The 18693-nt window shown below is 44.7% G+C and overlaps 1 protein-coding gene across 1 annotated transcript; it reads right to left on the reverse strand.

The window, feature by feature from the left end:
- LOC8076600 (60S ribosomal protein L18a-like protein) lies at positions 6035–12661 on the reverse strand. Its single transcript, XM_021465320.1, has 4 exons — positions 12258–12661; positions 12021–12147; positions 8477–8591; positions 6035–6708 (listed from the first exon to the last, which is right to left on the reverse strand). Exons 1-4 carry the CDS (start codon positions 12445–12447, stop codon positions 6649–6651), a joined length of 492 nt encoding a protein of 163 aa, XP_021320995.1. The 5' UTR covers positions 12448–12661; the 3' UTR covers positions 6035–6648.

Below are 18693 nucleotides of genomic sequence, written 5' to 3' on the forward strand. Positions count from 1 at the left end.
TTTGCTTTTGCTTGTGGTAGCTCCTCCTTTGAATAGGCCCAGCTTGTGTTGATTGTGAGATTTTGGGTGTCTACAACATTATGTATAGGTATTAGCTCTACGCTGAAAAATTTAGAAGAGAGACCACAACCACAGCAAAGCATACTTGAACATCATGCCACGAAAGAGGGATGCATCGTGAAATATACAAGAGTGGACTCTTGAGTCCACGATAATCTTTTTTTTGCACTATATTTAGTGATTAAAAAAATTAATTTAGCTAGTTGTAAGGTGTATCAGAGCAAAGCTAATAATATAGCCAGTTGTTGGCTGTAAGGTTTTTTTGCAGCTTTCTCTTAGCCCATCCATAGAGTAGTTAGCTCTTCAGGCCCACTTATCTCTCGCATAAAGTTTCTTGATTCTTTGCTTAAACTGGTTATAAACTCACAACCTGCTTCACCTCTCTATCATCTCCTCTCTCCTCCACCTTAACATTTAACCAGTTTATAGCCTGTTATTATCATGCTTGCTCTCATTGGAGTTGCCCTTACAATTAGGGCTCTTGACCAGCTCGTTTTCAAGGCTTCTCCTGCGCAGGCGTTTGGCACAAATTCTATAGGAGCCGGAGCTGAAGCCCCTGCAGGAGGTCTGCCAAAGAGGCTCTTAATCTCTAGCCAAAACAAACAGCCGGCTTCATTAAAAAAAACAACAACAAAAAAAAAACAGCCGGCTCCTGACTCTAGATGGCATGATCCAATAAAGCACTCAAATCTAGATTGATTACTGTATCGAGTTACATATTTACCCACTATTAGTATATTATTGTGCGCTTGCGCCCCCACATGTAAGCGAGAAGGATATATATTAGTTTTTGTTTTGGTAGAATTAATGTACTTAGCTAGGTTGCCATGCAACAGCGACAAGTTAATTTTTTTAACCCTAGCTTTCCTCAATCTAGGTGCTATTCAGCAAAGAATTCTCGATCTTACTCCATTACAGGGCTTCTTTTTCTTTCTACGTCACCGTACCCGGGTCGGGCATGTTATCCATCCATGGATGGCGCCGCAATGATGCTGCCGTCCGGCTGCCGGGCGCCGGGGAGAGATGGTGCCAAAACGCCCGGGATTATGTGTATAATCCATCTATATATCGGCAGTGGCGAGTCTGTGCTGCGGCTGTCGGATATATACATACATATAGTTAAAGTAAACAAACAAATCGAGGAGATCAGGGGATGGATCTGCAACTGTTTATATATATGTATAAAAAGCTGCCAGACGAGCGATCGAGGGAATCGCTTGGTCCGGCAATCGAGTCTAGCGTGTGAATGCATGCATGCACACAGCAAGCAATAGACTGAAATCATCAATAATGGATGGCCATGGAAGTTATCAGCATTATAATATGTTCCAAGGCAAGTTTTGTCAAAAGTACACAGAGGTTATTCTAATCGCGAAAAGCAAATGAAGTTATATATTCTGCCAAATAGGTTAGTTATTGTCAAGTGTCAATCGTGTACCAGAAAAGAAAATGGTCGGTGGAAGATGAATGTCTAGCATGGGAGAAGAATCTTTCTTTAAATAAACATACTACTAGTTAATTAAGTCGAAGAGGCTAGTCAACAGTCAACTCTTTCTTTCAGAATTCCTCATAGGCCTTGTTTAGTTATCAAAATTTTTTGTTTTGGAATACTATAGCATTTTTTTTGGCAATTATTATCTAATCATAGACTAACTAGGTTCAAAAGATTTATCTCATAATTTACAGACAAACTGTGTAATTAGTTTTTGTTTTTCATCTATATTTAATGCTCCATGTATATACTGTAAGATTTGATGTGACGGAAAATCTTGAAGAATTTTGGCTATCTAAACGAGGCCTAAATTGTATCCGCGCACGCGATGGGAGAGCAATAAGTGACAAGGAGTAAATAAACACAGAAAATATGCATATCTCGATTAACCTCTCGAAGACTCTAACCAAACTACGGCACAACTATACTATACAATTGAGGCACACGTGCATGCATAGAGAGAATCTTTACCGTGCGTCCGTGCATGCCATCATATCGTGACAAATGACAAGGAGCCATGTCCCATCTATTTAATAAGAGCATATATACACTATACAGATGCAGTCTATATGGTGATCTTCTGTTATTAATAAGAGCAACTCTAAGAAATTCTTTATATTATTTCTAATATGTAGAAATAGAATTTTGATAAAAAAAACTATCCCTGAACCTTTTTTATTTTTGGCTAGTGAGAAAATCTAAAATCAAGGTTGTATATTTGTAGATCCAATTAAAGAGGCCGCTCGAGCATATTTTTTTTTTACCAAAATTGTTGTTTTTATAAATTAAGAAGGATATAAATAGTATATTGAAATTGCTCTGATTCTCTGGAGTGCGTACAACGTATAGAATAAATATTGGCGGGTGAAAGCACGTAGAGAGCGATTTTTATTCAAGTGACTCCAAATAGTTATTTATCATGTAAATTTTAGAAAGGCTCTTGGAGATGCTTCAATGTAGTAGCTTTTTCTTCTCTTCTTCCAACAAATTACCAACATCTCTAAAGTGGATAGGGGAGTGGATCTCCTACATTTGAGGGAGGGGGGATGGATTTTGTGGAGTTACCTAAAACTTTTAGATATGGGAGGTTAGGATGAGTAATCTGTTGGAGCAACCACATCCCTTATACTATATATTTTTAGTATTGAGAACTAATGGATAAGAACCTATTGTAGGTGTGCTAACTACTCTCTACTCTTCCAGAAAAATTGTAGTTATTATAGCTAAAGTGCTAAACCAAACCATCTTCAATTTGACCAATTTTTTACAAAGATAAAAAAGACGAGCTGCGGGGGGATGACGTCCCGACCGGTTTTCATATACAGCGGCACCTGCATCCTCGTGAGATGGGACGGGCATAGACCTGTACTTTGGAGTGGGACAGACGAGGGGATTTTTTATTACCCTTAGGCCTGAAAAATTCGCCCCCCAAGGGGGATCGAACTCAGGACCTGGAGGTGCCGCCGGAATCCTCTAATCAGTTTGGCTATAGGTCCTTTTTTTCTTAAGGAATTACACAGGACAACGCAGACACTCACAACACATGTACACACTCACCCTCTATGAATACACATACGCAAAGCCTACTCTTATGAGTACCTCCGAAAAGCAAAGCCGCCAGATTACGAGATTCACGAAGTTATTATCGATGTCTCGCTGTCGACACGCTGAAAAGATATGATACCATTTTTTTTAGATAAATGTAGTCAATACTTTATTTTTTTGAAGGACGACTGAGGCTGAGGGAGCAGTTCCTTGATCATGCATCCTAGCGTGCCACCACGCACACCTTTTTGTTGACGAGCCGGTACTACTATTTTGTTGCTACTCGATGACCCTAGCTACAATTTTTTTTCATTTTTTTTGCAAAGAAAGAAAGAAAGAAAAGCAGCGTGCATCGTGCGTGCATGTGCATCATATATGCCTGGGGTCTGTGTGGCTGTGCTGAGGTGGACTGGACGGCCGGGACGGGAACCCACAGCCACGGTTGGCGGCAGCCGGCAGGTACGTGCCGGGTCGTCATGTCAGTGTACACGATGTGGTGCCACCTAGGCACGACTAGGGGTGGGTGCTGTCAGGCTGTGGTGGTGATTGGCCGGTCAAGTCGTGAATCGAACCACCCCGCATGGTTCACTAGTCAGTTTTAGGCTAGTCTCAATGCATAGTTTCATGATATAGTTAACAAAACTATAAACTAGGTAACCGAGCCATAAGGACACTCACAATGCAGACTTTATCATAGAGTCTAAAGTTATTTATTACCTCGAACAATGTGGATTTAGAGTCTAAATAAGACTTGGAGTCTTATTTTTTATACCTTTTTTTTTCATAATTGTCTTGGACTCTGTGATAGAGTCTTGCATTGTGAGTGCCCTAAGAGTTTCATAGGGATGAAACTCCTCTCTCATATGATGAAACTCCTTCATTTAATGACTCCGCCAAATCAGCAATTTTGCTTATTATGTGGCATCCTATTTAATGTGCATGACACTTCAATGAAACATGCATTGAGACTGGCCTTAGATTAGCATCCGTACGTGCCGCGTGTCCACAATTCCATCAGGGCCTTGTTTAGTTCCAAAAAGATTTTACAAAATTTTTTTTCAAATTTTTCGTCACATTAAATCTTGCGGCACATACATAAAACGTTAAATATATATATATATATATATAAATAATTAATTATATAGTTTATTTGTAATTTGCGAGATAAATATTATTAAACTTAGTTAGTCAATAATTAAATAATATTTGTCAAATATAAACGAAATTACGTATCGATTTTGCATTAAAAAAAAGGGGAGGGGGGGGAATTCGCCGCCGCCGCCGTTCGTCGTGTGGGAGGTCCATCGTGAGCGCTGCTGCTGTCTAGTACGTAGCTAGCTAGGCTGTCAGCACAGTGACGATATATTCTGTGAGATGCACGTACGGACCCATGGCAGGTGCATGCCGGCGCGGCTGTCTGTCTGTCTGTCTATGCATGGCCGTGTTATAGTTGTTGATCGGTCATTGCATGCATGCTTATTAGGTACTGACGCGTAATTGACGATACGAGACGAGACGAGCAATGCTGAGCTGATGAGAACGTGTACTCCGTATAGGCGGTAGCAGCAGCGGTGAGCAAGCAGCAGCTTTGGAGTGAGTGATTATATATGATTAGCTGCTGCTGGTGTGGTAGCTAGCTGTAGCGCAGAAGGCCTGCTGGTCAAGGCCCGTCGTCGGGTGCGGACATGCATCAATCCATCAGGCTAGCACGTGGGTGGGGTGGGGTGGGGTGGGGTGGCACGTGAACAGTGTCAGGCCGGCACGACGTACGGGAGTAGGACGCATGCATGCACGCGATCCATCCCACCCGACGGCATGCAGCCCAGCTACTCCTGCCCGGCCGGCCGTTACTGCCTACAGACCTATACAGTAGTAGACTGCTCGTGCTAGGCGACGACGACGGCCGGAGCGGCGAGGTCATCGGTGCCGGCTCGCCGGCGGGTTGCAATGCAAGCGACGAGGAGGAGGATCGATCGTGTCATTCGTCAGGTGCTCACTCTTGGTCTTGGACCGATGATATGGGCCACAGTGGATTGTGCCGGACCGGAATATATATATGTACAAACGCGATTCGTTTGCTAACAGCGCAGCTAGCTTTTCGGCAAAACATGCACATTAATAACTGCTAGTCTCTTTGCGAGACATTCGAGAATAATAATAATAATTGGTAACTCAACTGATTTTATTTTTGAGGTCCAAAAAAGAAGGGAGCATGTTCGTTGGTTTTTTTTAAAAAAAACAAATTTCAATATCTCACTGCTAAAAGTTATACGACTGCAGGGAATCTTGGATTATTTCTAAATTTGCCCTAATCATTTTATACTTCCGTTCTCTTTTATGCATTTGTATGTACTGGGAACCATGTACTGCTGCTTAATCTCTTGGCGCCACACACAGCTAGGTATACTTCTTCATCCAGCTCTCATGATGCAATCCTTCACTTGAGCCAGCTTCTCCCTACCCACTTCGAAGGATTTAAAAAGTGGTATGATGTGGCAGGTTTCAATATAGAACGACGAGATTCCCTTACACAGATGAGAGAACTGCATTTCATGTTTTTCTTTTGCTAAGATAATAACATTTGATATTTATTTTTTCCGTTTTATTTGAAGGATAAAATTGTGGATTCTGCAATCTTTCTGTACGAACCATTTTGAGCAACTCCGTTGAAGTCTGAAACAAAAACTCACCCAAGCAACTCGAATAACGTGTGGCAAAGCTCCAGGCCTCAACATGGGGAGATGTAAACAGCTGTCATGGCCTAAATATGGATCACTTACACAGGATTTGAAAATTCACTGTGGTGTGTATTCCCAGCCCCAATTCCAGGTTCATAATACCTCTATAATAAGAGGGATACAAGAAAAAACGGATGGAATGCTGACTAGCGTGTATAGGAGATTGACAACAATTATAAGCCAAATTCTGAAAGATAGGTAAATAAAAGTGCACAGGCGTTATATTACTATACCACTGGTAAACTGTACAATTCATGATTACATGTATCACAGGGCATGAACCTGCGGACGAAAAACAGCACAGCAATTCTTTTTTACACATAACATCATTGTCAGCACTGTACCCCATGAGACAACGGCCACAGCCACGGGCCACGCTAGCACTAGTGTTGGGGATCCGGCACATGGGAAGCGGCAGGGTAGAAGAGGATCTAGGGAAGGAATTGGAAGAAAGGGCGAAGAAGCAAGAAGAGCACGAGATAGTTCAGATGAGTTCTTAGCTGTATAACAGAATATGGTTTACAATTTGCATAAGCATTCTCCTCACGCCTCTCCCCTCTTTACGCCTCGCTCAGCACGTGCAAGCGCTCACTTGGTCCAGGTAGAGACATCGTAGCGCGGGTTGGGCTTTCTGGACCAGTTCCCGCGTGCCGGACCCACAGCAGCTCTATCGTGGCCATTGTCTCATGGGGCACAGTGCTGACAATCATATATTTTATTCTTCACACGTTTGAGCAAAATAATACAGCTATGAACATATCGAATGTGGTGCTGAAAACATTAGTCATGTGGATTTGGATTGGCAAGCATTGATCACCAGAAAGGATGCAATCTGATACCGTCCAGAATGAATGGAACTAGTGCAAATATGCCCTGCAAAAATAACTCTGTTACAAATTTTACAACCAATTGAAACATAAATAAGAAGAAAGTAATATAATTCTTGAATGAAAGGGTGTCAATAGCATGACATGCCCTAGTGCAGATTTGGCATAGGCTATGAATGTTCCACTGAAACCCACATTTTTATAAAAAAAATGAATTAAGCATTCCTTTCACTCCAAATTGTAAGTCGTTCTAGCATTTCTAGATACATAGCTTTTACCATGGGTGTATTTGGTTTTGTTTCTCCAATAAGCCTGGCTAGAAAAATAATCAAGGCTAGCCTAAGCCTGTCCAAGTCAATGCAACAGGATCACATGTTTGGTTGTCATATGCTAGCTCAGGCTGTATTTGTAAGATCTTTTTTTGCCTAGATTGTTGGGTGCATTCACCTCTCCTTTGTGATGGTGACCTTACCTCCATCGTCTTGGTTGTCTCCCTTCATCATCACTCACTGGTGCTATGAGGCTCTCTCTGTATGCGTCCGCCAAGACATCTGCTTGCATCTCCGAAGCTGTCTGTCTCTGCTTCATTTTTCTCCATGACCTCCTATCCTCATCTCTGAACCCAGCCCAAGGTGCTCTCGTCTATGAATCCAGCAAAGGACCAAGCACCGCTAGTAATCTCCCTCCAAATTTCTCTTGCCTTCTATGTTCTCCGCCTCAAATCAGAGCACAAGTCACACATCATCCACCACCTAGCGAGCTTGCAATGCACAGGGTGCACGGGCCGCGGTCGCCAACGATGTAGAGGGCACATCAGCACTGGCAGGTTTGACCCAACCTCTATTGTTGTGCTGCTGGTGGAATTACCCACACATGGTGTGGATCTCATATCCCATGGAGCGGGCGCACCTGCAGGCATAACCCTTCAGCGAATGTGCCATGAGTGTTCGCTTGAGTTTATCTGCCGAATCTGCCAGCCATTCAGCAGTGTTTTTCTCTCATAAAAAAATCAGCGAACAGTATTTTCAGCCATGCCTTAACAGTATTTTCAGCCATGCATTCGCTGATTGTTTTTTTGCCTAGATTGTTGGGCCGCCAGTGATAGCTGCTGCAGGCATCACAACGAGAGGGAGGTGACAGAATCCTTCTGAGTTCTGACCATTAGCACAAGCCAGGCTTCATAGAAACAAGGAGCTAAAGGGTACTTCTTGCACTAGGTACTTCTTGCACTAGGTACTTCTTGCACTAGGTAAAGCCTGACAAGGAGCATGGAACAGGTAACCAAACAATCCTATGGTGCTTTTGGCAATCACTCCCTATGTAACTACTAGAAATATTTATATCTAGGTACATAGCATAAGCTATGCACCTATAAAAGCCAGAACAGACTTACAATTTGGAACAGAGGGGGTACATCATAAAACACATGTAGCCTAATAGTACTGCAGACTGGAGCCAAACCAAACATTCAGCTAGGAACATAACAGGAACACCCAAATATTAACAATTCAACATCAAGGAAGACACCAGTTATGCTTATGATGACTACTATCAATTTTATCCAAACCCACTAGTAACAAGAGATATCCATTGATCTTTTGTCTCCCTTGACCTAGTGCACTGGTACCTATAGTGGCAGCTAACACCCAGCAACAGTACAGGTGGTGTATTTTAATTGTAGGATGCAAGAACACAAAATCATATCGATGCATAAGCATTTATCACACATACAACAATGACTAGAGGACATTTCAGCATGAAGAACATGTAAGAACTATCTTTTTGTTGTTTAGTTTAGCAAATGGGGTACTTACAGCAACGGTGCATGCAATCAATCCAGGCTTCTCTCTGTGGTCCAAAGCAACAAAGAATAGAAGGAACGCGCCAGCATACCAGGGGATTGCCGCCAAGAAGAACCCCAATAAGAACCTTCAATAGAATACAGAAGCTAAGTTTCTATGGTGGCTAAAGGATAAATGTTGCACATGAGCAGATTGACTGCAAGAGACGATAGACTTGCACAAATTCTTACAGAACTAAGCTAGTGATGCCACAAAGTATCACACCAACTATGCCTGGGGTTGGCAGACAGCAGTACGCCCGTAGGCGCAAGCACACCAATGGACCAAATGAATTGGACGCGCGGCCGAGCACGCCAAACGCCGTGAGGGCCAATCTGTGGGTCTTAATTCTAGAAGAGATTATCTCAGTTTGTTAGCCCTTGACAAAGGTAAAGCAACAGATGATATCCTTCTCATGTATCTCCTTCCTCTAAGACAGGGCATAGAGGGGAAAAACTTCGCCCCGATCCCGACCACAAGCACCACCTACGTAGTCGGGGTGCGCTGCCGCTACTCCCTGTGCCCCAACCACGCCACATCTTAGTATCAGGTTGGACATGAAACCAATCCGGACTTCCGTATCCTCGCTTGACGCCAAGGTCGACAGTAACTCGCAGGCCATTCAACGCCTAGAAACAATGGTTGCCACCGCACCTAGACAGGCGAGCACCACAAAAGTAAAACATGATATAACACCTCACATCCAAAAACTGCTTATATGGCCCAGCTCCACACATGGAACGGGCCTGCATAAATGAGCACCTCTCTTACACTTCTCTACTCACTTCATGCGAAATGATTAACAGTGCTACGTTTGGAACCACAAGGATTATAAGCTGGTACTAGACCCACTAACTACAACTCCTCATTTACCACATGGGTCAACAACTCAACTACTATAGGCTTCTAACGGGCCCAGTTTGGTCAGCAAGCAGGTTTGGGTGCTCCTGGGAGCTGTTCGACGAAATGCTTAGATGGGGGATGTTGCCCAGTTTGGTCATGCACAATACTCTTCCTGATGCATGCTGGTGTCCAAGGCTCAGGAGGTGTGGGATCAAATGGTGGCTACTCAAAGGTCAGCAATCTGCACATGATTGAATTTTTCAATTTTTGTACATCCTCAGCAGCTGATGGTTCAGAGACTGATCATACGATCTGTACTTTATATTATTTAAAAATGAGATTTGTATTGTGTCTCCATATATCAATCAATTAGGCTGGGTGGAGCAGCAGGTTCGTGCACAACATCTACGCTACGGGTGAACTTGGGGCTTGCCTTCTGTGCACACTAGTTGGATGGAATGCTGGATTGCCAGTGCGAGCGCCTTGCCAGCATCGTCATGGCCAGCAGCATTACAACAAAGTGATATCGGTGGTAATATCTATATAGTCTATGGCATGGATTACCGCGTACCATTTTCTCTATCCAATTGAATCCCTAAAAGATTTCAGATCCTTATGAAAAATCATTTGTTACAGTGGTGCCTAGCATGTAGGGAAGGAAGAGCATGCTGAAGCTGTCTGAGAGGATGGTGATGAGCTTTTGCAGTGGTGTGAAACACCCAATGACCCAAAAGCAGGGGGGAGGGAACCATGGTGTTTCTGATATAACAGAGATTTGGTATCTCATCCAAACGTTTAGTTTTAGCTTGCAAAGTTCTAAACAAACCTTGTGTCACCTTCTCAGTGTTTTTTTTTCAGCCAAAATTGACGAGGAATACTCAACGACCTCCCTACCAATAGTGGTGTCAATTGAAACTGTTGGCACCTCCATCCACTATGTGGCGAAGCACCAGCCTTGCTGCTGGGACACAAAGCACATCCAGGCCTGCACCGCGCAGGAGCAACATAGAGATGACAACTCCAAAGGTGGAATCAAGCTGGCGGACATATATGGTGCAGGCCTTAGGGTCTGCATTCACAAGGTCATTGTCCATGCAAGTAGTTCTTGGATTGGGTTACCTAATTTTTTATCCAGTTATGTGATTAGGAGCAGCTATCTCTGCTTGTGCTTGCAAGTGCGTGATATAAATTTTGTTTTCCTCCACCATTTTTTCTTCCTAAAGACTGCTTGGCTTTGGATTGTATAGTTCAGTACATGTTACACATCTATTTTAAGCATCATTGCATCTACTACTAGCCAGAATCTAAAGACATAACATTTAATTTGATGCTAAAGAGATCTTCATTCAGATTAGCACACATTAGTCATTGGCTGAAATAAATTAGCATGCAAATCAGTAACTAGGAGAGAGAAGAATTGACATCTACATCTCACAAACTTGAACCATCCTCTCATACCATATAGTGAGGCATAATTCTATCTTTTTGTTTGCATGTAGCAGCACACAGGCGCAGACCTATAAAGCTTGATTCATCAATGATTTATATGTCTTTCAATTCTCTCTCCTGCAGAGGTTGACAATTTCTTTAAAATTCAAAGGGACTTGGATAAAAGAAAGATTATTCGGGTGAGTAACTTTATGTTTGTTGAATTCAAAGGGGCAAACATGTTTGCATTAGATGTTTACATTTTAAACATGGTTGCTCCTCAAGAATCAATAAGGGACTCAGAAAGGAGGAAGTTTTAAGTCTAACCATCCTTTAGACATAGTGATTTGCATCGGGTTCAATCCTGGCACTGTCACATACTTCTCAGATATTCCGTCCTGCAAGAGTGTATCTTGAGGAAGCTCATGATATTTTTTTAATAAAAATTATCATTTAAACCTTGCAGGAGGATTTTTAGTATTATCTTTTGCTACTTATATAAATTATTCTCCCTGAAAGGACTCTTAACGCATTGATATTTAATTATCTTAGCAACTGAAAGCCGTCATGTAGGCGTTTGGAATTTATTTAAAGTTAAAAAATGGATCTATAGGAATTTATTTAATTTGCTAATGTTGATGCTACTTTTTTTTATTTGCATAAAACTGAGTTGCTGGTATGAGGCAGAACCAGTGATGAGGTTTGGAGCTGAGAGCAGTTGATGCGTTTGAGCAGAATAGGAGGTTGGAGGAAGCACTTCAGTTGTTCGACAGAATGGTTGGGGCAGAACTGTGACGCTATTTGGCAGCAACGGTTCTCAAATTATGTGATTACCTTAGACCAATGATTATCTGCACTATCATTGTACTGATGAAGACTCCATATTTATATTAGTTCACATCAAAATTTGAATTACATTTTTAGTGTTTATGCTTCGTGTCACACTTGAAGTATGGTTTTTTTAATACTACTACAACACACACTCAAACTCAAATTTTCATGTTATTATTTTTTAGTACTAGTTAAAAGCACAATTCTCAACCAATTACCATTTGACCCTCTAGGCGACTAGGACTATAAAGTCCAATTCTCCTTCCCACGAAGCGAACCAAAAAATTCTCTTAACTCCAAACTCCCGTTCCCTCGTTCCAGTTACCCCCAACCAAACGTGAAATGCCCCGAACAAACATGCCGCACAGTACTAGCTCGATCCGTGTCTCCTTGGTACATACAGTAGAGCACTCACAGAAACCAGCCGATGCCGACGCCGCAGAACGGTAGGGGCGGCTCTCGGACGGGGACGCCCTCCGCCTCCACGACGACCTGCTGCTGGACGGCGCACGGGAAGGCGACGAAGCCCTGGCCTCCGAACCCTGAGGGCAGCCAACGAAGACACACAGAAGCATCGATGGAGTCATATCTCAAAACCAGAAGGGGGGCGAGAATCGAGGATAATAATGGCGCCGGGACAGGGAGCAACCACCGATCAGAGAGGCATGGTAGGCGGCGGCGGCGCCTACGACGGGCGGCGTCGACGGCTGTGGAAAGGTGCCGTAGCCGTGTTGGTATCGGAGAGGGTTCGCGGCGGTGGGAGCCGAAAGGGATGGGGATGGGGATGAGGATTGGGACTGCGACGGGAGCTTTGTGGTGGTGGGGTGCTTCGCCTCTTGCATCGCCTCAGTGGTGGAAGCCGCCGGGTAGGCGGCGGAGACCGGAGATGTAGGATCTCGAGGGGAGAGGGAGGTTTGCGCGCGGTGGATGGATTCGTGGAGACGACCGACGGGGATCGCCGGGCTTGGAGGAAGAATCTGGACGTGCTGGCCTGACCTGCTGGGTTTCAGGGAAGAATACCAGCTCAGCTCAATCCAAGCAGGCCTTAATGGTACGCGTTCAGCAGCCCCAGCCTGCCCCGGCCCATCAAGGCCTAGCTTATCGATTTATTATGAATAATAAGTTAGTTATAGATTTATTTAGATTTAACAAGCATAAACCCTAAATCATTCTATAACTACGTTATACATGATTCAATGAGTATAAATTTTTTACTATAGTTCAAGCATATAATAATTAGCCCACAGTAAAATTTTTACCACAATTGGACTATAGAAACTGCAGTTATGAATTATTCTAATTAATTATAGAAAATAATAGATCAAAATCTACAACAAAAACTTTATACTAAAGTATATCATATTATATGTTCATTATGTAGATCTACTCATGTATGAGTAGTGCGGGACACCCTTCTCCGTAGGCATCTTAAGGACCAGGTATGAGTAGTGCGGGACTGCCATGAACTTTGTCAGCAATGGTCGGCCCAGTATAGCGTGATAGGTCCCGTCGAAATCGGCGACCACGAAGTTGATGAACTCCGTCCGGAAGTGGTCGGGTGTGCCGAATTGGACAGGCAATGTTATCTGTCCGAGAGGCATTGAACTTTGACCCGGCAAAACCCCCCAGAATTGGGCGTCGTAAGGTTTTAGTTGTGCAGGAGATATCTTGAGGGCGGGCAGGCTGTTGCGAAAGAGGATGTCAATGGAGCTTCCCCCGTCCACGAGCACACGCTCGAATCTGATGCTGTTGATGCAAGGGTCCAGAATCAGGGGGAAACGACCCGGCTCTGGGATAGCGGCCCACTGGTCCTTCCTGCTGAACGAGATCTCCCTGTGGGACCACGGGGGGAATTTTGGGTCTGCGATCAGCCCGTCCGTGCTGTCTATGTTGAGGCAGGCTCTCTTTAACAGCTTTCTTTCTCGCTTAGATTCGATGGAGACCTTGCCCCCGAAAATGGAGTGGACCACGTCGGTGGGGCTGACGTACTGGTGCCGGGGGTCCCTATCTTGGTCCTCGTCCTCATCTTCGTGGTCGTGCCCGTCTCGCTTGTTGTTTTTCTTGGCGGAGTCGTCTTGGGCGGGCCGCCGTGTATAGATGCTTTTGAGGACGCGGCACTCTTCCATGGTATGATTAGACTTTGGGTGCAGTTGGCATGGTCCCTTCAACGTTTTGTTGTAGTCTTCTTGGTAGTCCCGTCGTCCGTTGGGACGCTTGACCGTGTTTACTTCGTGGTCGTAGTCGCGAGGGCGCTTTCCTCTAAAATCGTCGCGGTTGTCGCGCCGCCGATCCCAACCCTCTCGGTGATCGCGGTTGTCGGAGCGGCGGTGGTTTCTGCTGTCGTAGCGACCACGACCGTCATCTCGCCGGGGAGGCTGGTCGGGACCTCTCGCATCGTCTCGGATTAGTTTTTCTGCGTCGTCGGCATCGGCGTAATTTTTGGCCGTGGCGAGGAGCTCTGCTACCGTTGTTGGACGTTTACGCAACAGCTTGTTCCTCAGCGCTTCGTGGAAACGCAGGCCCTTGATGAAGGCTGAGATGGCCTCGTCGTGGGAAATCTTCGGGATTTTGAGGCGCATATCCGAGAATCGTCGGATGTAATCGCGCAGAGGTTCGTTCTTCCTGTCCCTTATCCTTTCAAGGTCATACTTGTTTCCAGGCTGCTCGCATGTGGCGATGAAGTTGTCGATGAAAGCCTGGCGTAGCTCTTCCCAAGAGTCGAAGGAGTCCTCGGACAAGTCGAGAAGCCACTGATGACCAGCCTGGTCGAGGACTACGGGGAAGTAGTTAGCCATGACGTGCTCATCCCCTGCCGTTGATCGGACGGCGATTTCATAAAGGGTGATCCAGTTCTCTGGATTTTTCTTGCCGTCGTATTTTTTAAGTTTTTCGAGCTTGAAATTGTGGGGCCACACGACCTGGCAGAGGTGTGAGGAGAACTGTCTTAGGCCCGGAGGACCGTGCGTTGCATCGTACTCGATGCGGCGCAAGTTTTCGTGGACTGCTCTCTCTGTGGCGCGCCTGTTGATGCGGTCTCGGGCATCTTTGGGAGGGATGTTGTGGCGGAGATCCCTGTGCTGGTTTACTTCTTGGCCGTGTACGCGGTTCTGCTTGCGGCGACCGTCGGCGTCCCGACCACCATCGTCGCGCCGTGAGTCCTCTCGACGGTTGTCGGGAGAGCGGCTGCGGTGACGCCTGCTGGGAGACGGTGAGGCCCGGCTACGATTAGTCTGGTCGGAGGCGGCTTCCGTATAAGAGACGTCCTGGACTCTCTTGAGCAGAGTGGCTGTCTGTCCCATTGCAGCGATCAGGTGTGCTCGGATGCTGGTCCGGACTCCCTGGCACTCGGGGGTATCAGGAAGCCGATCTAGGTTAGCCATGGCGACAGCCACGTTGGCGCTTGGCGTTTTGTAGACTGGCTGGTCCCCGACCATGTCAAAGGCATCGTTGAGATTATTTGGTGGCATTTGTTGTTGCTCGTCTGCGCGTCGTCGGGCGCGATCGGCGTTGCGCTGTTCGCGGAGTTGCCTCTGGTCATCTGTTTCTCCATCAACGACCGGTTCGTCGGCGCTGACATTGAACACAATATCTCCTCGCCGGGGGGGAAATATCGGGAATCGGTTGAAACCCGGAGGGTGTGAAGGAAAATCCAGGTCGTAGTCCTCGTCTTCGGTGTTTATAACCTCGGTGGGGACGGAACCGGTGCTTGAGTTGGTGCTGGAAACCTGGCCGTCCCGTAGTTCTCGGATTGTCACCATGTTGACGTAGTGACGATCGTTCCTTGTCGGCGACCAACCCGCCTTGCTGAAAACGGATTGGGTGTGCTGTGAGTAAACAGAGGCCGAGTTGTTCAGGCCGCAAGGATAATCTTCCTTCTTGAGCTCGACGGATCGTCGTGAGGGTGTTGAGGTTATCGTCAGAGACGTTCCCAGCCGTTCGTGTGTGGCGACACGAGTTGGCCGGCGGGATTTGAAAAAATCCGCTGGAGCAGCTTGGTCGGGCCGACGCAGAACTCCGTCTACTAGTTGGGAAACTTCGAGTAGCTTGGAGTCAGCGCGATCAAGCGCTTGGAGAAGGTCCGAGCTGTCGATCTTCTTTCCCTTGTAGAGCGGGAACGGTGGTCGGGCGCTCGGTGCCGCCACGTGTGTGGTCGGAGACGGCGTGATCTCAGATTGGATCTGGGTCTCTTTCGAAACCGTGGTCGTGAGGCCGCCGCTGCACGTCGTCCACGTGATCTGGCCAACGGTGAACGTGAGGCCTTCAGGCACGGTCGCGGAAGCTGGGATCGTGACCATCTTGTTCGCCGGAAAAGTTGCACGCACACCCCCTACCTGGCGCGCCACTGTCGACGAAAGCTGGTCGGCAGTCTACCTTGGGGTATACCCACGGTAGTAGTTTATCGGTAGACGGTCCGCAAACTACGAACTCGATGGTGACGCAAGACTCGGACAAGCTTTTTATCCAGGTTCGGCCGCCGAGTTGGCGTAATACCTACGTCCTGCGTCTGGTTGTATTGATTTGTGTTGAGAGAATCGTATGTCTTAGGGGGTTTCCCTTGCCTCTCCTTATATAGTCTGAAGGGCAGGGTTACAGATCTGGAAACTAATCCTAGTCGGTTACAATTGTCATAGATAGTTCGATATCAATTCCTATTCTAACCGACTAGAATCCTGCTTGATCTCCACATCTTGCTTCCTTGCGCGAAACTCCAGGCTGTCGGATCAAGCCTTGAACTCGTCTCGTAATGGGCCAAGCCTCCTGGCCCAAGTCTAGCCGTAAGGGTATAGGGGTCTATCCCCCACAGAGTCCAACAAAATTAGATTTTATATTTTATGATACTTTTGTGATTTATTATGATTTTTTAAAGTTTTAGCCAAAATAAATAAAAAAGAAAAAAAAAGACAAAAACCACTTTTAAACCCGCTTATAACTGGGCTAGGGAGGTAAAATACATGGTTTTAAAAATTAAAGAGAGGTGGTTTGCTCGGTTTTAAAGTTTAGGGATAAAAAACGGACTTTCGTAAAAGTTAAGAGAGAAAAATGGACTTTTTCTAAAAACAAAACTGCCCCATATAGCCCCATGACGCATGCACAGAACCTGGTGATGCGTCTTGGATCCATGGTCATGTTGGATTGCCGGCCTCAAATGTCAGAAACGCAATTTGTTAGCTGGACTCCTCACAATACGGCCCTCCCTTGGTTGTCGAATAGCACAGCTAAGGGTCAGCCCGTCGCAGCTAATATATAGGCCTTGTTTAGATACCAAATTTTTTTGGATTTCGCTAATGTAGCATTTTTGTTTGTTTGTGGCAAATATTGTCCAATCATAGACTAACTAGGATCAAAAGATTCGTCTCACGATTTACAGGCAAACTGTGTAATTAATTTTTGTTTTCGTCTATATTTAGTGCTTCATGCATGTGCCGTAAAATTCGATGTGACAGAGAATCTTGAAAACTTTTTGGATTTCGGTGGGAACTAAACAAGGCCATAAAAGGAACCGAAATATTCCGTATCGACTACTTTCATTTTCTATATTATAATATTATTTTTTATATTATGATATCGTTTTCAAATTTTATTAAACATAAAAATTTATCAGTTTCAGTTGGTTTCATAATCATTTTGAATCATTTTTTGTACTCTTTAATTGCTAAAATATAGAAATATTACATACCGTCCGCGTTCGTTTTCTATATTGTAATTTCTTTTTCGACCGTTTTCATCCTTGGTCGCAGCATATCAAAGCAAAATAAATTCTCAAAAATAAAGATAAAAAATCAAAGCAAAATTTTATTTATGCTAAGTATATATAGCAACAAAAAAGGATAAAAAAAATCCAATCGCCAGAAGAAGTCCTGTTACAAGGCAGCAAATAAATGTCTGCTAAAGATCAAGTTTTAACGTAGGTGGACTTAATTAATTATACAGCCATTAAAAATTGGTAAATCACTTCTAAATATGGAGCGAGGGCTCCTAAATATGAGGTTTGTGATCTGGTATACTTTAACTGATATGCAAAATTGAGCGAGCAGTAAGTAATTATTTGCCATGTTTTCTTAGACCTTGTTTAGTTCACCCTAAAAACCAAAAAGTTTTCAAGATTCCCTGTCATATCAAATCTTGCGGCACATGCATGAAGCATTAAATATAAATAAAAACAAAAACTAATTACACAGTTTAGCTGTAAATCGCGAGACGAATATTTTGATCCTAGTTAGTCTATGATTAGATAATATTTGTCACAAACAAACGAAAGTGCTACAGTAGCGAAATCTAAAAAAATTTCGCATCTAAATAAGGCCTTAGCTCACCACCCTCTATAAAAGCATGGGCATAGAGCATGCCATTATTTCAACTCCACCCACTCAAAAACACCCCAGAGCAAGATCTTGAAAACTACTCTCCACAGTCTACACTTACCTCGATCAGCATCTCATGGCGCTTCTCAGGCGTACTGAAACTAGGGTCATGTTCTTGGCTGCCATCGTCGTCATGGCCACCATGGTCTTCACAGCTCTCCCCTGTGCGCAAGCCAAAAAGGGCGGTACGTACTATATATGCGCACTCTTATTATATATGTTTCTATGAACATAATATATATCCCTTTTATCTAGTCGTCTTTTAGACATGGACACGATCATAGTATCACCAAGTGTTTAATTTCACTTGATTTGTGCAGTGTGCGAGCATCTGCCGGGGTGCACTATCAAGTCGTGCCGCGCCAAGTGCAAGTCCAAGGGCTACGCCAACACCGTCGTCGACTGCGGGAAGACAGGAAAGGGCACGTCACCGGACAATTGCTGCTGCTATAACACTTCTGCCACAGAATTAGCTTGACTAGTTAGTTTCAGAGTTGCCAGCTGAAAATTACTTAGTCATGTCTCAGTTACCTGCGCTTGTCTAACCCCATGCATGTCTCTATAATCAAAATAATTAAAAAATATATGTCTTAGTTATCCATTCCATGCCCTCCCCTGCTCCCCAAATTTATTCAAATCCATTTGTCCATGTCCACTGGCCACTGGGTAACTGAACTGTGGGCAAGAGCCAAATTTTGGCTGCTGCCTGCTGCAAATTTCTACTGC

The sequence above is a fragment of the Sorghum bicolor genome, chromosome 7 (genome assembly GCF_000003195.3).
Source record: "Sorghum bicolor cultivar BTx623 chromosome 7, Sorghum_bicolor_NCBIv3, whole genome shotgun sequence".
Lineage (NCBI taxonomy): Eukaryota > Viridiplantae > Streptophyta > Magnoliopsida > Poales > Poaceae > Sorghum > Sorghum bicolor.